Source organism: Artibeus jamaicensis, unplaced genomic scaffold, assembly GCF_021234435.1.
Source record: "Artibeus jamaicensis isolate MK-2021 breed Jamaican fruit bat unplaced genomic scaffold, CSHL_Jam_final scaffold_1964, whole genome shotgun sequence".
In the NCBI taxonomy this organism is placed as follows: Eukaryota; Metazoa; Chordata; class Mammalia; order Chiroptera; family Phyllostomidae; genus Artibeus; species Artibeus jamaicensis.
The window spans coordinates 9,430,682-9,449,951 of NW_026522030.1; the positions used below are offsets into that span (position 1 = coordinate 9,430,682).

The following is a 19,270-nucleotide window of genomic DNA, read 5'->3' on the forward strand; positions in this document are numbered from 1 at the left end:
TGTTCCTCGGTTTCCTAAAATAGCACAACGCTAAACCTTCCTCACGCTGTTAGTGCTGATGAAATAAAACACCCATGTAAGGCATTTAGCATTTTTGAATGTTAGACATTCCATTGCTTATCCTTTAAGAGAAGCATCTGTGTTTGCCCATACGTGAGTTAAATGGTTCTGTCAGTAATTTTGTGCTTCACTGTCTGAGCCTTGTAAGGTGATATGAAAGGAGAGGATCTCTGCGTTGCCAGCCCAGGGACCCGGCAGCCTGAGGATGGCAATCTAGAAAGGGAGCTCTACTTTTGGGCTGAGGGTGTTTCTTTTGTGTTTGTTATGACACCTCAGATCTAGCAAACACCCTGGACAAAATCCAGGGCCTGGCAGGCTTATCCTCATTAGAGGCGTATTCACTTGCAGTAAGTGTTATCCCAGAATCAAGTGGTGCTCGTGGAGTTCTCATTCTAATTTGCTCAAACTAATGTTCAGAGTTACTGATGCAATGCATTACAAACGCTCACCCTGTCCTGACTGACCGTGGCCAAGATGCATCGTCAGCCCTCCCCATGCCCTCCTAGGAGGCATTTGCAGGCACTTCTGGGATTCTTCCAGTTGCTTCACAGTGGTGTTTTCACCCGTTCTGAGTTGTCTGCTGAACTAGACCTTCCTTTAAATAGGTCATGTTGTATCATTTCTTGTGGAAGCACCTCAACTACTTCTTTAAGTGGAAGCCAACCTTTCGGAGCTCCAAGAAGAAAAACAGATTTGCTGTAATTTTTTTGTTCTAATAGTAATAATTACAGTTAATGCCATTTTAAACTGCTCATTATGTACTTGCAACTGTGCTAAACATGTCACAAATTTTCGTGTATATTGGCTATTGAATAGGGACTAGGATGGAGTAAAAATGGACGTGTGTGATAAAATTATCTTACCTACTGTTAGGGTAACTTTGAATAATATGATCAGTTTTTGCCTTGGCCAGTGTGGCTCAGTTAGTTGGAGCATTGTCCCATAGATTGAAGGGTTGGCCATTTAATCCCTGGTCAGAGCACATGCCTAGGTTGTGGCTTTGGTCCCCGGTTCAGGGGTGTGTGAGAGGCAACTGATCCATGTTTCTCTCTCATGTAAATGTCTCTCTCCCTCTCTTTCCCCCTTACTTCCGCTCTCTCTGAAATCAATAAGCATGTCTGCAAGTGAGGATAAAAAAATAAATGATATGATCAATTCTCAACACTAGCAAGTTAATTAAAACCTCCAGCAAATATTAACTGTTAAAGCAATGAGCATGGCCATTTAAATGTTAGGAAGAAAGAAGAGAGTATTCAGTTTTACTGCTGGGCATGATACAAAATTAGATGGCAAGGCAAGGCCAAACTGTGTAATTGGACTTCAGTAACTGAGGTTTTTGATAATTTTTGGTAGGCCAAAACTAAAGAATCATTTTGATATTTATGAAGATAGTGACCTAAAAAAAGCAGTAATATATAATATAAACGTTCATATATTGAAGAGGAAAATATAACATTATATACAAATGGATAACATTAATTCTGTATCATTCCACATATAGTTCAAAGAAACACTGAAGCCAGGCAGATCTTCAATGTGTCTACGTGTGCAACTGAGTGTGTTAGTATGTTTGTTTTATACTGAATAATGAACACCAACTGGTTGTTGCACACTGAGCTTTATATCGCAGTCATAATTTAAAAGATGTTAAATTATAGCAACAAGGCTGAAAATACATCTTTTTAATGGCTTACAGCCACTATTCTCATAACAATGTTCATTTTCATGAGGAGTTCATGGAAATTTTATGAGCAGTTGACACAATGATGTAATAAAAATGTTATCTCAAGTAAAAGTAAATGTGGAAAATGAGATCATTAGAACTGTGAGTGGAAGATCTGGCTGAGAAATAAAAATAATTTTAAAGGAACTAATAAATAGCAGCCTATATGACTGAGAAGGGTGAGATGTAGGAAAAGATAAATTTTGGCTTCAGAGTAGGATGGAATCAAAAAGTAAGCTATGGGGAAACCTAGAATTGAAAACTTCCCCAGTTAAACTAGAATATAATGAGGCCAAGTATACGATAATCCAATCACTCTACCAATCAGATAAGAGAAAAGCAGATAATAGGTGATGATTCTTATAGTCAGCACTTACTGAGTGTAAAAAGCAGACTTGCTAAATACTATCAACACATCGCTGAACACCCACAACAAACCCTGCTGTACAGGTGAGAAAACTGGGAACTGAGGGAGGCTAATTCTCTGGCTTCTAACAAGCAGAGCTGGGAAGAGTTTTACATGCAGCTTTCTCACCTAGCACAAGTGTGCTGGTCATTTCTATTTTTAAGCAAAATGTGATGTAATTTTAGGACATGAAGGATCCGACAACCGAAGTAATAAAACAGCTAACTGATTCTGGATCCTAATTTCTCAGTGAAGAACTTTCACACACAGTTATTGAATTCGTTGACTATAAAAGAATATTTTTTAGGAAATGAAAACATGTTTTGACAATGTAACTCATAGAAGTAGAACTCTTTGTGTTTATACATTCTGAGTCAGTATTTTAGTGTTCTCAACCCTTTGTGACAGAATACAATTTGAAAACAAACATTATTTTCTTGCTTTTGATATCTTTTTAAACGTCATGTCTACTTACTGCAAGAGATCAAATGAATGTCTTCAAATGCATACACAAGTCAGATTTATCCACGCCAATTAGACGTTCTAACGTGGTGTCCTATCGTTACTATTGTTTTTAAATTCACAGTGAATTTAATCTGCTGTGGGCAAAGTTACCAGTGATCGTAGGCAGTAGATGAAATATAACCTATTACACCAGTGCAATTTTCTTTCTCTTTTCCATTACTCCTTTTATAGTCTTGGCCTTAAAGTCTAGTATCTGGAACAGCTGAGGGGACGGGACTACCTGCATCTTTGCTTTTGCCATGTTCAGAACAGCCTTCAGCTAGAACGCAAGACCCTCCAATACCACGCAGGGGAAGGAATGCAGCTCCTTACCCTCAACTTCCAGCTTCACCAATTTGGAATAGGCCGTCCCGAGGCTGTTTTTGGCCACACAGCGATAATGTCCTGCATCTTCCTTTTGCACATTATGAATCCTTAAACTCCCAGATTCAAGAACTGCAATGCGCGAATTTTCCTGCCAGGGATAGGGACATGAATTTTAAAAGGTCCATGGCTCTCTCAAGGACATATTTGCCACATCTCATCAAGTTATTGTTATTACTGATGCCATCCAAAATACCATTTGAACATTTATTTGGGACTTATGTATAACACATGATATTATATAAAATAGTACAAGATTACCTAAATTAATTTTGATATTAATCTCATAAGATTAGTTTATTTTTATAGTCTTTCATCACATGAGAACACCAAAGCTAGTTTGATTTCCTAAAAGTCGCATCCAAGTCGCTTTGATTAAAAGCATTGCTTTTCACTACCGTATTTACTGTGCACCCTATGTAGTATGCTTGGGGAACTATATGTCTTTTGAAAGAATGGCAATTTCTACAAATAAAACAAAAATTGGTTTTTGAAGTTAAAATACTACATTTATCTTCTCTTCTGGAACTCTGAATTTAGTAACATGCATAGAGCCACCCCTTGCTTTTATTGTTGGAAATGCATCAATACGTACAACAAAAGGAAAGCCAGAGACTTACATTAGGTTATCATAAAATATTTGACATTATCTGTTTAGTTTAAATCAAACAAAGCCGATTGATTTTACATCATATTTCAATTATTCGACACATAGCATGACCTATTTATTCCCCCTGGAATATTCTGTTATGTAGGTGTAAGATAGGAAGGCAGCATGAAATGAGCAGGTGAATAATTATTTTGACTAATCTTGGGGTTCGGGGCATTTATCAAGATGTTGCTCATTCACCAACTTTGAGGCTTCACACTCTAACTTCACTCCAGAGAGTTCTCACTTATTTTCTTCCAAATCTCATCTTTCTCTCTCCTTCCAGAAACTGTTCCTCGGGTCTAAAGCTTGGATTTTAGTTCCAACATTTTCATTTCCTAAGTCCCTAAGATTCAGTGTTGAAAACTAAATGTTCAACCAAACAACTGACCCAACCAACCAACCCGCCAACAAAAGAGCCTCTAGCTTTGCGTTTACTTTGCCTGCTTTTTCTTCCCTAACACTGTTGGTTCCTGTCCTGTGTGAGAGTTTGGTGAAAATATTGTGCATGGAAAAAATCTTATAATCAAAGTTCATGGGTGTAACAGCTTGCAATGGATTGCTGTATTTGAAAACGAGTTGTGCACACGTTTTAACATAATCATCACTTACCCTGAGAGCGCTGTCTCCCTTAATCCATGACACTGATGGTTTGGGATTGCCCATCGTAGTACAAGGTAGAACTGCCTTTAATCCTTCTATTATTTTTACATTTATAGGAGGACGAGTTATTTTAGGTTCTAAAGGGAAGTAAAAATTCAAAATTAAAAAGGCAATACAGCTTATTACACTTAGAGTTTCTACCTTTCTATTTAATTCTAAATATCCATTTTAAGAATAGTTTTAGGCATATTAGGTTATAAAATTCCCCAAGTGCTAAAGCAGGTCTCTAATGGATAACAAAGAAGTCATTTATGAAAGTTTGGGTTATCTCTAGTTTATTAATAACTTGAAGAACACAAATTTATGAAACATATTAGGAACCTGAAGTTTTCATAAATTCTTCCCTTTAAAAGATAGTTAATAAAAAGTTGACTAACACAAGCCACCATCATAACAATGCAACATAATTTATAGAAACAGACAAAAAATTTTAAATGTTTTAAGCTTACATTTTTATATAATTCTGAGTTATGACCTACTTTCCCTTTAGTTTCTGTCATTGTCTGACCATTAAATTTGATGACTAAGAGGAAATTAGGTACATTTATTCTCTAGAAAGTAAACCAGATGTTATTATATTAGTAATCAGAGAAGTTCTGTCATACAATTTAATATACTCTGCAAAACAAAGCTGGGTCATTTATCATTTTATGAAACACTCTTAAATTAATTCCTTCAAAATAAATAGTTTATGTCAGCTAGTTTTTATCCTCCAAGCTTGCAGAGGAAGAAGTTATTAATCTAAATATATAGAAGGATCGACAAGTTAGGGATGCCGTTATTTTATTTCTTGAAACATTCATATAATAGTGAAAACTAAATTTATTTCCTTATAACCTTATGTTACAGATACAAAATGGATGACTGAGAAATGGATGCCTTTTATTTCTTTCAGGTCATGTGCCATTATCAATTTGTTACCTTGCCAGAGAAGAGCATGAAATAAGCACTTTTTTCTCTTCTATCTCAATTATATGTTTATATGTATGTGCTGGGAATGGGTTTGGTGGTGGTTATAAGTCTTTAAGAAAGTAGAATATGAAGATATCAAGATAGATATGCAGAAAATATAAGAGAAAATGGAATCATGAAAAATTGAATAAGGAGATTTAATATTTATTAATTAAGAATGAGACAGAATGAAGAAGAGAAATTAAAAAATGTACCTGAAAAATTGAAAGAAAAGAGGAAGAGAAAAGAAAAAAAATCATCTTTGGTCTTTAGATCAAAAGGTCCCACTTAAAACTAAGTAGGAACAATATAAGAAAACAGTTAACAGATTCTTGTGAATATGAGAAATTCTAGAAATAAAGAGAAAAATTCAAAAATGTTTAAGAAAGCTAAATATCAGACTTACCTATAAAGAAGTAAGAAAAAGGCCCTGGCTGGTGTAGCTTTAGTGGATTGAGTGTGGGCCTGTAAACCAAAGGGTTGCCAATTGCATTGTTAGGGCAGAAGCCTGGGTAGCAGGCCAGGTCCCCAGTACAGGGAACACGAGAGGCAACCACACATTGATGTTTCTCTCCCTCTCTTTCTCCCTCCCTCCCCTCTCTCTTAAAATAAATAAATAAAATCTTTTTAAAAAGTTAGACAATGTAATTTATAAAAAAGGAAAAGAAGAAAAAGATTTCTCTTCTGCAAGAATATCATATGAAAATGAATAATTATCTACAAAAAAACTAAGGAGGAAGCCTTTTAAACTCTAATTCTATATCTAGATTATTATCTAAGAGTGAGGGTGAAGTAAAGACTTTCAGCCATGCAAAGACTCGGAATCTATATCTCATACACTCACACTGAAAAGAAGCAGCTAATACTTTTCTCCAAAAGAACATGACAACAGAATAAACATATAAAATAAATAATGATAAATATCAACAACAATAACAAAAGTGTCTCTGGTGGAACTGGATTTCACTAAATTTTATGGTGCCAATATGCATGTTTGTGTGATTACTCCCTGCCCCCATCTGTAGCATGGTGTCAGATAGAAGAAAATAAAGATTATATCATTACAAGCCTAAGAGTTTATGAGCAACAGCAGAGGAGGTTGTGATATTTGAGGATTCTGGTGAGGGCGTGCTTGATGGTACAACACCAGGTTGGAAAGAGAACTATGCATGGGAGGAATGAAGCCCCATTTGGGCATCAGTGGAAGGGGGAACAGATCAGAGTCAAGGGCAGGAGAACATGAGTAAGAAAGTGAGGGGGGTAGACTCTGTTCTTAGCTGAGAGAGAGACAGATGGAATCCGTGCCTTCTATTGGAGGCATATCATGAGTCTGGGAAACCGCTTCCCTGATCAAGCAATGCTGGAATCAGAAATGTTCATGTTCAGGGTACAACATACTAGAGTTTAGGGTTTTAAATACAGTTCATTTTCTTGGGCCAACAGGTCATTGATTGGGTAGGCTGGTAAAGAGTTAAAGCAAGCATCACTGGATTTGTGGGGTCAAGGCACTGTAAGGATGAAGTAGCTAGAGGTCCCGCTTTATGACTGTTAAAATCCCCTAGGATGACAGCCAGAGTAGACAGCAAGGTGAAAGGGAAGATACTGGAATCAGAGTTGGTCAGATGGCACAGATCCTCACATGAGGAAAGGTTTTGCACCGAAATATACAATATGACGGCTTAAACAAGGGCTAGGGGATTAGCCAGGAACTCGCTAGCCTTGTAGACATGAAGTGAGGAAAAAATAAACAGCCTCTATTTAAAAAGAGAAGTCACTCAAGTCAGCAAAGTCACTCAAGTCTGCAAAGTCACTCAAGAAAGTCAAGCTGAACTAAGGCAAAAGCATTGAAGAAATGTTTGTTAAACAACTAGAGATAAAAAAAAAAAAAGAAAAGGCGGGGTGTATTTGGTTGAAATGGAACTGTTCTAGAGACACAAACCTTAAGAGACAGTTTCCTCAGTGAGAGAAGTGTGGGTGGAGCACATAAACAGCTGTGTCAAGGCAAGAAAATGAAAAGGACAGCAGCTAACTGACTTGCCTTTCGGGTGCTGGCTGATGGCAGGAATAAGAGGTGTGGAATTAGCTTCCTCAAGGTTGTGTTTTGAACTTGAACTTGTCTAGCTTCTGAACCTTCAGGCCTGTGGGAGTCTCTATTTACTACCTGCTCCAAAATGTACCAAGTCAACTTAAAAACCAAGAGAGGGTTGTCTTTCTCACTCACTCATCTTCACTTGCAGGGCCCCGCAGCTCTCGGCAGCGCCTCCCACGCCATTGTTGGCTATGCAGCAGTAAATGCCATCATCACTGTCTTCCACACTCAGGATGGTGAGCAGCTGCCCGTTCTCTCGAATGCTGTACCGGGTGTCAAAGAGCCTGCAGGGTGCAGGGGGAAATGCCAGGTTAGGGCCTCACCTGTGATACTTCCCCTACAGTGAACTGATCAATCAGATGACTTATCAGTGAGGAAGTAGATTAGAATTGAGAGGAAATGAGTGAATTCTGAATAGTAGAATAGCCTTATTTAGTCATATACAGCTAACATTATATTCTAATCTTTGCTAGGCTCTCATAATCAAAGCACCATTGAGTACTTTAAAAATGCTTTCAAAAGGGAATGTCTGCTGATAAGACCAAATGTAAAGTTTACTTTACTTGGGAAAGTATACTATTACCAAGATACAGAGTTGTCTTCCCACAATTACTGGGAAATAGCAGCTGGACATAATGAACACACGCACCTCAATGTAACTAGCAGAAAGGGTTAAATATTTATAAAAGTAACTGTCAATTAACTGCACACTTATTCATTCATTAAACAAATCCTTAGTGAAACCCTAACAAGTGCCAGGCATAGTTCTAGTTCTTTGGGATACATAAGGAAGCAAACAGCCTTGACTTCCCACATCAATTAAATCACTGTTTCCCTTTGAGCGATTCCCTTAACCTCACTGAAGGTCAGATCTTACATTTATAAAATGAGGACATTTGCATTTTATATGTTATGGAAGGTGAACTTCAATACTGCCAAGAGCTGTGGTTGCTTTAATGTCAAGATACATCTCAAGGCAGCCTTGGCATTCTTGAAAAGAAAAAAAGGCAGAATACTTACTTAATGAGAATTTTATTTCTAGTCCAGGAAATTTCAGGCTGGGGATAGGATTCCACCGCACACATGAAAGTAGCCACTTCTTCAACTAAGGCATCCACGGTCTCGAGAGGAGTAGTGATGATAGGAGCTAATGGGGGAAGGGAATGCAAATGAGAGCTGTGTGCTGACCCTCTGTAAGCAGTCAGAGGCCTCCACAAGCCGGAATGAGGATTATATTTCCACATAGCACAAATTTGCCAAAAGGAAGGAAAATTTTATGTAGAGAATTTGGTTTCTACTTGCAAACTAGGCATTTGAGAAGCAAAAAAGAAAGCTCTTAGGATAGTGAGACTTAGAATTTATTGTATGTGAGTAGGGACAGGTCCAGGTTTTGGAAAGCCCAAACATATATAATTTGGGCACCTTCTTGAAGGACAAATATATAAAATTAGGAAATATAAAATGTCTGTGGCCACCCCACCACCAGTCAACTTCAAGGGAAGTGTGACTGAAGGGAAGGGAGTGAGAGTGGAAAGAGATGGTATTCTTCACAATTGTTTAGAAACAATGTCCCCTACATTTTATTAAAAATGCATATGTTCATATGAACACATTTCTAGGGCCTTAAGAGGATCTCCTGCAAATAATAGACTTGGAAGTTTAAGCTTTATCAGATATAGAGAGAATTCACTTCTGCATATGAGTAGATTAGAAAAAGACACCGTGATGAAAAGACAAATGATCCAAATAAAAATGGGCAAAGGATCGTAACAGACTTTTATTCAAAGAATGTGCACAAATGGAAAACAATATGAGAAGATGCTCAACTTCATTAGCCATTAAGCAGCTGCAAGTCAAACCACAGTGAAATGCCACTTCACACCCACTAGAATGGCTCAAATCAAAGGGAAAGAAACCACAAGTGTTGGTGAGGACATGGAGACATTACCGCACCAGTGTGCTGCTGGTGGGAATGCCAAAGGGTGCCACTGCTGTGAAAAAAATATGGTGGCTTCTCAAAACATTCAACATATAATTAGTATGGGATCTGTGGGTATAGATCTAAAAGAATCGAAAGCGGGGACCCAAATAGATTTTTGTACACTCATTTTAATGACAGTATTATACGTGATAACCAAAAGACAGAAACAACCCAAGTGTCTGCCAACAAATGAACAGATAAACAAAACGTAGTTTATCCACACGATGACATTTTATTTGACAATAAGAATAAAGGAGGTGTGATACATATTATTACAACATATTACAACACAAACCTTGGAAACAAGAAGCTAAAGGCACAAACCCAGTCACAAGGACAACATATTGTACAATTTCATTTCTATGAAAAGTCCAGGGTAGACAAAGCTAGAGTAACAGAAAATATATAGTGATTGGCTAGGATTGAGGGGGGAAGATGGAGAGATTAGGGGGTAATGACTAGAAGCAAAAAGGAGTGTGAATCACACCTTTGCCTTGGAAGGACCCACATTCTAGATGACAAGGTAAAATCGATATGTAAAATACCAAAATAACAAGCTAGAATAATCAGTTATGCCTGCTATCCTCTTACAGTCATGAATACTGCCCCCTTTGCTCCAAAAATACCTGAATTTGGACAATAAACTCTGTGGCCATTTTAGTTCAAACACAAGGTACCTGTGAAAGCCGAGTGAGTAGGGTGGACAGTACATTAGATGCGGGGTAGTTGGTGACAGGCTCATGAAACACCAAGAACTGGCACATTGGCCATAAAGGATGCACCTACTATCTACAAAACCTTATTTTTTTTTAGTAAACTCCAAGGCAAACTCATCAGCTGAGAGTGAAGGAAAATGGACAACGGCAGCTGGGTGTGTTTCACTTAGCAACTATCCCCTTTGGTAATGTTATTCTTTTCTTAAAATCTTTTTAAAGCATCATCTCCTCCCAATTTCCCTGACTTGTTAGAGCCAAATGCCCTTTTCCTCAAGCCTTGTCCATCCTGTGTAGTCACTCTTACAGTGCTTGTCACACAGACGCTATTAATATGGTCCGTTTATGTTTTGTCCCACACTCAGCCATAAAAACCTTGAGCTTTCGGTCAGGGATCATGTTTCTACCCCGAAGGTTAGCACATTTACTGATGTATTATTGAAATGAACTAGACTACATTTCTGAGGCCTGTAGAAGAGGCATATGTTTTCTAAAAGGTTCAAAAAGAGCAGCTGAAATGAGAAAGCAGAATTTTTAGCTACAATGACACATATAGGTACCAAAGCCACCCTTTTTCAATTTTCCACTGATATAGACATTAAAATCTTCAGAATGCTGTACAAAGAAATAAAGAAATAAAATGCATCAAATAAAGGTGTTAATAAATGTAAAATCTAGGCTGACAGGCATTTCTGATGGACATTTCAAAAAAATAAAAATAAAGCAGGGGGAATAACCTAGGCTGATGTATAGCTGATTATTTTTAAAAATTAAAAAAGCATGAATATTCAGATTGAAATTTATACCAAGTGGCAAGTCAAATAAAAAAAATAAAGTTATCCCTAGATACATTGGATTAAATCTATAAAAAATAAAGATAGAAAGTCTTAGACCTTACTAGAAAGAAAAGATCAATTGCTCCGATAGAAATGCCAATTAGACTGATGTAAGATTACTCAGCAACAATTGATGCCAAAATTCAGTGGACTAATACCTTTAAAGGGATGAGATGAAATAACTTTCAGCCTGAAATTCTACAGCCAGCTTAGATAATAATTTTCAATGAAGACGAAATAAACACACAGACCAATACAGATACCATTTGCCACTCATAGACCTTCTGTGACACAGTTGGCGAAGTCTGTAACCTCAGCAAGAAGTCATTTGTACCCAAAAGGCAAGGATGAGAGACGGCAATAGTAAACACAAATGGTGATGAAAATTGATTGGAATTTTAACTCACTGTGGAATATTTAAAAAAACAAACCAGGAATTTCTGTGTTTAAAAATGAATGAAGCTAAAATTATAGATAAACAATGATAAGCTCAAAGTTCAGGGAAGAGGTTCTGCAAATAGTTAAAGCTAAGCTCTTTGCCACAAACAGGCAGATGACAGAACTACTTAATAACTACAAACAGGAAAAGAAAAACACGTATGGCTAAATGCATGTGTTAAAATTTGTTTAATGTTTTGTTTACTTTCTCTTTTTAGACTTCACATGTAAGTGAAATCATACGATATCTAAAAAAACCAAAATAAATGAAGAAACTAACTCTTAAATACAGAGAAGGTACTGATGGAAGACAGGTGACAGGGGTTAGGGGGATGGCCAAAATGGCAAAAGGAATAAAGAACTACAGATCACTGGTTATTACAATGGTCACAGAAACATAAAATACAGCACAGGAATACAGTACAAAAATGTATTAATGATTACACTAAAATAGGTTAAAAAGCAAACTTCCAAAGTAGCAGGAGAAAAAAAGGGACTTGAACTCTATCTATCAAAACAAGGAGGATGAAGAGGATGTAGAAGAAGAGTAAGAGGAAGAAGAAGGAGGAAGAGGAGGGAAAGAAAGAGAGAGAGAGAGAAGGAAATAAAGAGAAAGAAAACCAGGATAACCGAGCTAAGAAAAGATATGGCTAACAGAAGACATAAAATAGTGTGGACGAAACATGCCTGAATGTATCGGAAATCACAGTAAATGCCAATGGCATAAACTGACCTATAAAAAATAGATACTATTATATGAGATTAAAAAACACAAAAGACACACCTAAATAAATTAAAAGAGAAATGTTGGAAACAAAGAGGAGGAAACATAGGTAAAGTAAGCACCACTTGAAGTGATAAAGCGATAAACAGTACTAATATGAAAAATAAAATATATGGTGGTAAGATTTATAAAATGAAGAGAGACGTTACTCACTTATAAAAGGAATAATTCATCAAGAAGATACAACAATCATGAGGCTTTGTTATTTAAAAATAAAGACTTAAAGTCAAACCTAAACATTTCAATGAAGTTATACACTGCTAAATTTTTAAGGAAAATTATATACACACATATCTGAGAGAGAGAATGGAAGAATGAATACCAAAATGTTAAAAAGCATTTCCCTAGGCATGCACCTTAAGTATAATTTTATTTTTTTTGTTTTGTTGTAACATGTTAAAAAGGAATACAGTGTTACAAATGAACACATTATTTTTGTAGTAAAAAGTGATAACAAATCAGAAGGCCACAGAAATGTTCACTTTCCAATGCCATGACAGCAAACTTGTAACCGATGAATTTTGAGAAAGTCAGTCTCTTATGTATAAAATATATATTTACTAAACAATTAGTGAATGAAATAAGCAATCAATTATATAATCACATAGATGTTAAGAGATAAAAACAAAAAATATCATATTAAATTTGTGGGATGCAAGTAATGGTGGGCCCAAAGGTTAATTGATAACATTAAACGCTTTTGTTAGACTATTGAGCAACTAAGCACTGAGAGACCCTCTAGCACAGGGCTTGAACTCAGACCCCCTCTCCATCCCCTTCCTGCCCACCACGTCACCGAACTAGTGCCTGGGCATCTTCAGCTGTAGGCAGAGGCGATAACAGAGGCACCACATGGGCTTCTACTACCTTGCAAGGGCCAAGCATTAAATTTTAGAATTTCATGAGAAAATTGTTAAAGCTATTATTAAAAACTAAATTACATAAATTTAGAAGTGAACTATGTTAAAAACAAAGTCATACCACTCAAAATTCATCACTTCCTAATTATTTTACTCCAGTTTCCTATTATTTTTGTTCTTGAGGTTACTCACATCTAATACATCTGTATGGTAGAAGCGGTAATATAAAGGCGTGCTTTTGCACATCTTTTCCCAATTCAGCGTTGGTAGGGTGAAGTCGGCGGTGGTTGGAGTATTCACACTTCAGAAATCAACAAATGCAACAAATCGGGGCCTTCTGGTTTTTCTTAGAGAAGCAGATATTTGACACATACCAGCAACTCTTATCTAATTAGGAGGTTATAGCAACTGCCAATGGTGCCTTGAAGATCAGAGATAATATAGAATCTGCTCATTCTCTAGTGTTTAGTTAAAGTGGCAGGGGGAAGAATTACATAAACAATTTTATTATGATACCTCTTTTTTTTAGGATACGTAGAAAAAAATAGAAAAAAATATACCAACGTGTTAACAGCCCTGTAAGTATGGATGACTTTTTTCTCTTTTCAATCTTTATATACTTTGTGTTTTCAAAATCATTCTTAATGGCCATGTATTATTTTTATTTAAAAATCTTTATTCCTTACTCTCTTCTCACTCAATACATAGATGCAGAGTGATGGAGGTAACAGACACATTATTAATATTATCTTTCCAGTGAGGAAACACAAACTCTGTGGAGATCAGTTATGATCAAAGAAGTAAATATTAGAATGTCTTGACAAACAGATATGGAGAAGTCTGTGAGGTGTTATTAAGAACTTTATTAAGTTAACACCTTCCCATAATGTTCTGTGGTATGACAGTGTTATGTGGTTTGACTCTGTTTTTAATAACCTTAGCATCTAAAATTGATTAAGAACCTGCTATGGGCCATGCATCACATTTTCCCCTTCGTTATCTCATCTATGAATCACAACAAGCAGAAACACATGCTATTATTATTCTCATTTGCAGGTGTGACATGGAGGCTAAGAATGGTTAAATAACTTGTCTAAACGTAAAAAAAGTACAAGGTGAGAGAGCTGAATTTCAAGGTTAAAATTGGCTCAAATTCCCTTGTCTTTTAACTCTAAGCTATACCATGTCTTCAAGCATAGTACTACTAGTTACCCACAGAATGCGGGCAGGAGGGTAAGAGTCATATTCAATATCAATTTCTTTTGGCAGAATATAGTTGCTTAAGTTCATTTTGCCCATATTCCAAAATTCTCCAAACAAGTCTGCTTTCAAAATTTTACTGACACGATCACACAGTTGTATTTGATGATACTTGTTGACTCGGCGGACTGTCTCGTGTTTGCTTTCATTCTCCTTCCAGCTTTCATCTCAGCCAGAGCCTGTTTAAACTAGGGCACTATTTCTCCCCTCAACCCAAGGACCACATGAATAACAAATACATGAAAATGAACACAGCACTTTTCTGGACCCAAAGAGTAACTGAACTTGACTACTAGCTGCTCGATGAGAAGGACATAATATTACTCTTTTAGGGGCTCTAGCACGTGGGTCACTGCCACACCAACTTCAGACTGAGCAGCTGCTGATTCACGTGACCAAGTGATTGAGTAAACAAAGAAGTCAGGTGTGTTTACTCCTTTTTGTTTTAGATAAATTTGGGTTCAGACTTCTGAGCAGGAGAAAACACTTTGGTATTGGAAATTTTCCAAAGCCCCCAAAGAAAGAGGATATTCAGTATTACCCAGCATTTGGCATGCCTTAGAAATGAACGCGTTTGTACTACTGGTGATGTATTTAATAACATGTAAGTTATTTTTTGCCATGATGTCTTTGGAGCTGGTAAGGTTTATTGATTATCTCGATAATCACCTACCAGTGCTGCATCATTAACTCTCCTCAGAACACACTCTTGGTGCTTCAGGAATGACACTGGATACAGGCAGCTAAGAGTTCCAGTTCAGTCTGGAGTTTCTGAAATTGTTTCTCCTGGGGACATTGCTTTGGGGTAAGGCAGGATCTCAGAGGGATCCCTCTAAAATGTACATGGACCCAGGAGCGACCATTTCACCAATCACTGACAGTCCTTAGCACAGTCCATAATATCGTATGTTGAGCACTGGTAAGCACTTCCCCAGGCCTCAAGTGTCCTTATTTCACGTTCTTCATTGTTCAGCCTATACTGCATGATCATGTTGCCATAGAATCTCAACTTTCTCACTCTATAGCCCTTTAGCTGCATTGACCCTTGAAAGCACCAGTCTTGAACCAATCCAGATAGCTGATCTTGCAGCTCCTATGTACATATATTATTGTCTGATAAAGTGAAACTACGGTGCAGATCAGAGTTGCTAGCAAGGTGCAGTCCTCAGCCCAGCTGGATTCTTAGCATGGCCCACAAGTGCTTCTACATTCTCTGGTCCCCTGTTCTCCTCTTCCTGAGTGAGACTACTTCCTGTTTACCCCTCACTTGTCACTTTCCCCCAGTGACTGCCAAGTTCTATTTCACTGAAATATTGCCTACTTCCCCTTTGGAAATATGGTAGAAACCTTGACATTTCTGCTCTTCCTTTCTGTTCTTTGAGGTCAACAATGTTTAAAGCAACTTATGTTTCCCCAAACATGTTTCCCAAACATGCAATGAGTTTCTCTTTCAATGCACATCAATATTAAACATTCATCCAGGATGTGGTGACCACGATTTTCAATGACAGCTGTACCCGCTCTGAATTAGTCATATGTCGAGCCTGTGAATCCTATCCCTGCATACATACATTTTAGAAGAGGGGATTACTCAAAAATCTCTAAAGTATATCAGTCAGACTCCAAAATTTTAAGGAATGCTAGTAAGTGAGGTAATTTTTAAAACGGGGTGTAGACAGGAGTTCTTCATGCATGTTAAACAGATTCAGTGTTGCTTACATGAACTCCTATGCTCCCACAATTTAAACTCTGCTGTACATACAATACTTCACGCTAAAGCATTAAACATTTTAAAAGCATGTGGCTGGCTACTTTCATACACGATAGTTCGTAAAATTCTCCTTCTTGTGGGTTATGATTTTGAGCTCATCATTGAGAGTATCAGCAGTTGAAATGATTCAGAAAAATAGTGACTTTTCCCTTGTCTTTGAATATCAGGACTCTCAAACTGAAACTAAAATAGTAAACTATGAATTCTACCAAGTCAGTTATGAATTTTACTGAGAAAATGGCATGCTGATAGAAAGGAATCCACTGGATTCCTTTGCACTATTTAAAATCTGCCAGTCTATTTTGTGAAATGTTACTGGGTAGATTCCCTGATTTATTCATGATAAAGGACTTAGAAAAAAATGTATACCAACTAAAAAACATGTTTTAAAATTGCCTTCTGCCAAGAAGTTAAAAACAACTGCAAAATATTTTGTGTAGAACATTTGTATTACTTCACACAATATTAAAATAATAGCACATGGTTGTGTTTTGTTTGTACCAATATAGTCCATGAATTTCAACACTTACAATTAGAAAGATTGCACTTTAATGATAATGCTCATCCTCAGAGCTGGGTTGTGTAGTTCATTGATCCTTGTTCTGTAGACTCAGTGTCTTTGGCTTAGGTGGATGTTAAATGTGTATTATTTTAGATTTTATAATAAATACAGTAGACTAGGCAAAACTATTGTTTTAATTTTTGATTTTACACTCTAATGACAGTGGCACATAAATTATAAATAAGTAAAGTTGGATTAACAATCTGATTATTTTATTTAAAAGCCAAGATACCTGATTTTGTTAGCTTTATGCCACCATAGTTTGAAGTTATATAGTGTGCATTTGAAATAAGGGTTTTATCTATAAAATTTGGAAACTGAAAATCATTACAGGATATAAATTAGGAGTTGCTCATAGAAAAAGCTTGTTTATTTTTTCCTTTTTTTGTGCACCAACTTCTAATTTGAGCCATCAAAATCAATTGTCCAGCTCCTTGTAAGACCATATTTTACTGAATTTTAGCATTTAACCACGTCACTCTATGTAACTTTGTGGTTTAAAATAGCACGAATGGGATACAACAATCTCTAAGTACCAGCACCCAGGTGCTGTCCTACCGGACTTCCGTTGTGTGAGCAGGAAATATTACAACAATCTGAAAGCAATGTCAAATCTTTCTGGCTATTATTAGCTGTTTGAAAAGATCTAGATTCTCTTTTATCGGCAGATACCTCAAAGCACCAGTTGGCAATTAAATGTTTAAATGCATGTGCTGATATCATACTGCTTATGTAAAATGGAAAAAACCCAACAAAATAAATTAAGTTTATGAAATCAGACTATCAAGAAAGCTGTATCTTATTCACCTGGGCATCTTGACACTGTGGCTCCAGAAATTTTAAAGAACCACAAAATCTAAAGCTGTATTTCCCATCTACATACAGATACTACCTTTGCTTATCTATACAATGCAAGTATGTTTGGTTCTTTGATCAAATAATATACAAAGGGAAAATAATTTCTTTGAATGTGTCCTAAAACAGAAGTCTTTTTATGCTACTGTGATACATTAATTTGAAAACTGTTTACTTTAATGGATATCATTCACTCCACTCTCTCATGTCTTTTTTTTAAAGTTTTCAATGCAGCCCTTGGTCACCTCGCAAATCACATATTTTCCAGTCTTTCTCCCTGATTTGAAACACACTAGTCTCAGCTTCATAATACACTGGCCAGAAACCATGTCACTGTGGACATTCTTGCTACTGCAACAGGTGTTTGTCAGTTTCTTAAGTTGCTTTCCTTTCCCCTGAGGTCGTGTTATTTCCGGTACATTCCAAAGGCCCTGAAAAAAAACCTTTCGCAGTCTCTTGCCAAGCCAAATCATGACTCGGCCTCAAAGTTACTGAGAACCCATTGTCACCAGGCTTTTATTAAATAGGCAAATTGTGTGCATCTATCTCTAATTCTAATTTTTGAGGAACCGAAATATTCATGAAGACTTTTGTAAAATTAAAAGTGAAAATGGAAATGATTTTTTGTTCAGAAGCAAGCGCTCTGGATGTCTGGGAGTAGGGTTGATTATATCCCTGCGTTAAAAGGTTTTCATCATCCATTTAGACCACCCTGAAGTTGGACATCCGTGTAAATAAAACAGATCTTGATAACTTGCAGTCCAATGTTCCTACCTGCTAATGTTTCCTCTACTAGTGAGCGTTCTGCATGCACTGTCTGGCTCAATTTTTTATTGCACAACTTAAAGCAGGGAGGGATATCGCAAGGAAGGAGCCCATCAATCAATTGCTTATTTATATAGCTCTCCACACATCGAACCCCTACTTCAGCAAGTAAAACCCAAGCTCACCATAATTTGAATCGGTCATAATCAGGGCACACGCACAGACACACTCTTTAGAACTGTGACAGGGCAACAAGAAGACAAGATTGCTCAAACCAACCTTTTGGAAGTTTCTCAGTCCCGCTGAAGGCAACCAAGGTAAGAATGTGTACCAGTGGAATGTTGACGAGCTCTCTCATGATTAATCCAGGCTCAGGCAGGAGAAAGTTCCTTCTGGACAATGCAAGGAAAATGCCCCGCAGTTTACATTTTAAAGCATAGTTTGTTACAAAAGGGTCGTCTGCTAATGACTGTTTGTGTCAGCAGCTCCCCAGGCTCTAAGTATAATCAGGAATTCTCAGACTTGGCTGTAATGATGGACACGGCCAGCTGGTGAGTATCCACTTAGACCAGTAACGCAAGTGTAGGGCTGGAGGAACAAGGGAAAGAAAATCCCTTTAGAATCCCTTTTAAGACGGTGGCAGAAGGACAATACCAGATGCCTTTTGCAACCACCACTGCAGTCCCTGGGGTACAGGTTTCCTGATCTGATTCATCTCACCACCTCTCCTGCACTCACCCCAGAGCCCTGGGCGTACCTAACAGGGACTCCTCCCCGCCCCACTCCACCGCCCACCTCCAACTCCTTACTGATACCTACAGATTGTACCAACTCAATATTCCTTGATTTCTTCCCCTCCTTTGATTCCAACTAGTATCACACTGTCCCAACCTCTTTTTTAGACATTCATCTTCTCTGAACAACAGAGATAGCCCCTGTCCGTTCTCTCTGCCTGGTGCCTTACGGTCTTCTAACATCTTTTCAGATAGCCTCCCCTGCTCAAAAGCTGTCAGTGG

General features: G+C 37.3%; 1 protein-coding gene across 3 annotated transcripts in view; it reads right to left on the bottom strand.

The window, feature by feature from the left end:
• Positions 1-18,898, bottom strand: part of MUSK (muscle associated receptor tyrosine kinase) — an 85,345-nt gene extending 66,447 nt beyond the window's left edge. For all 3 annotated transcript variants that reach the window (XM_037152602.2, XM_053656584.1, XM_053656585.1), the window contains exons 1-5: positions 18,534-18,898; positions 8,450-8,576; positions 7,562-7,713; positions 4,339-4,466; positions 3,027-3,168 (exon numbers count right to left, since the gene is read on the bottom strand). In XM_037152602.2, coding sequence (XP_037008497.2) covers positions 3,027-3,168; positions 4,339-4,466; positions 7,562-7,713; positions 8,450-8,576; positions 18,534-18,612 — 628 coding nt within the window. In that variant the 5' untranslated portion in view covers positions 18,613-18,898. The remainder of the gene's footprint in view (positions 1-3,026; positions 3,169-4,338; positions 4,467-7,561; positions 7,714-8,449; positions 8,577-18,533) is intronic.
• Between the last annotated feature and the right edge of the window lie 372 nt (positions 18,899-19,270).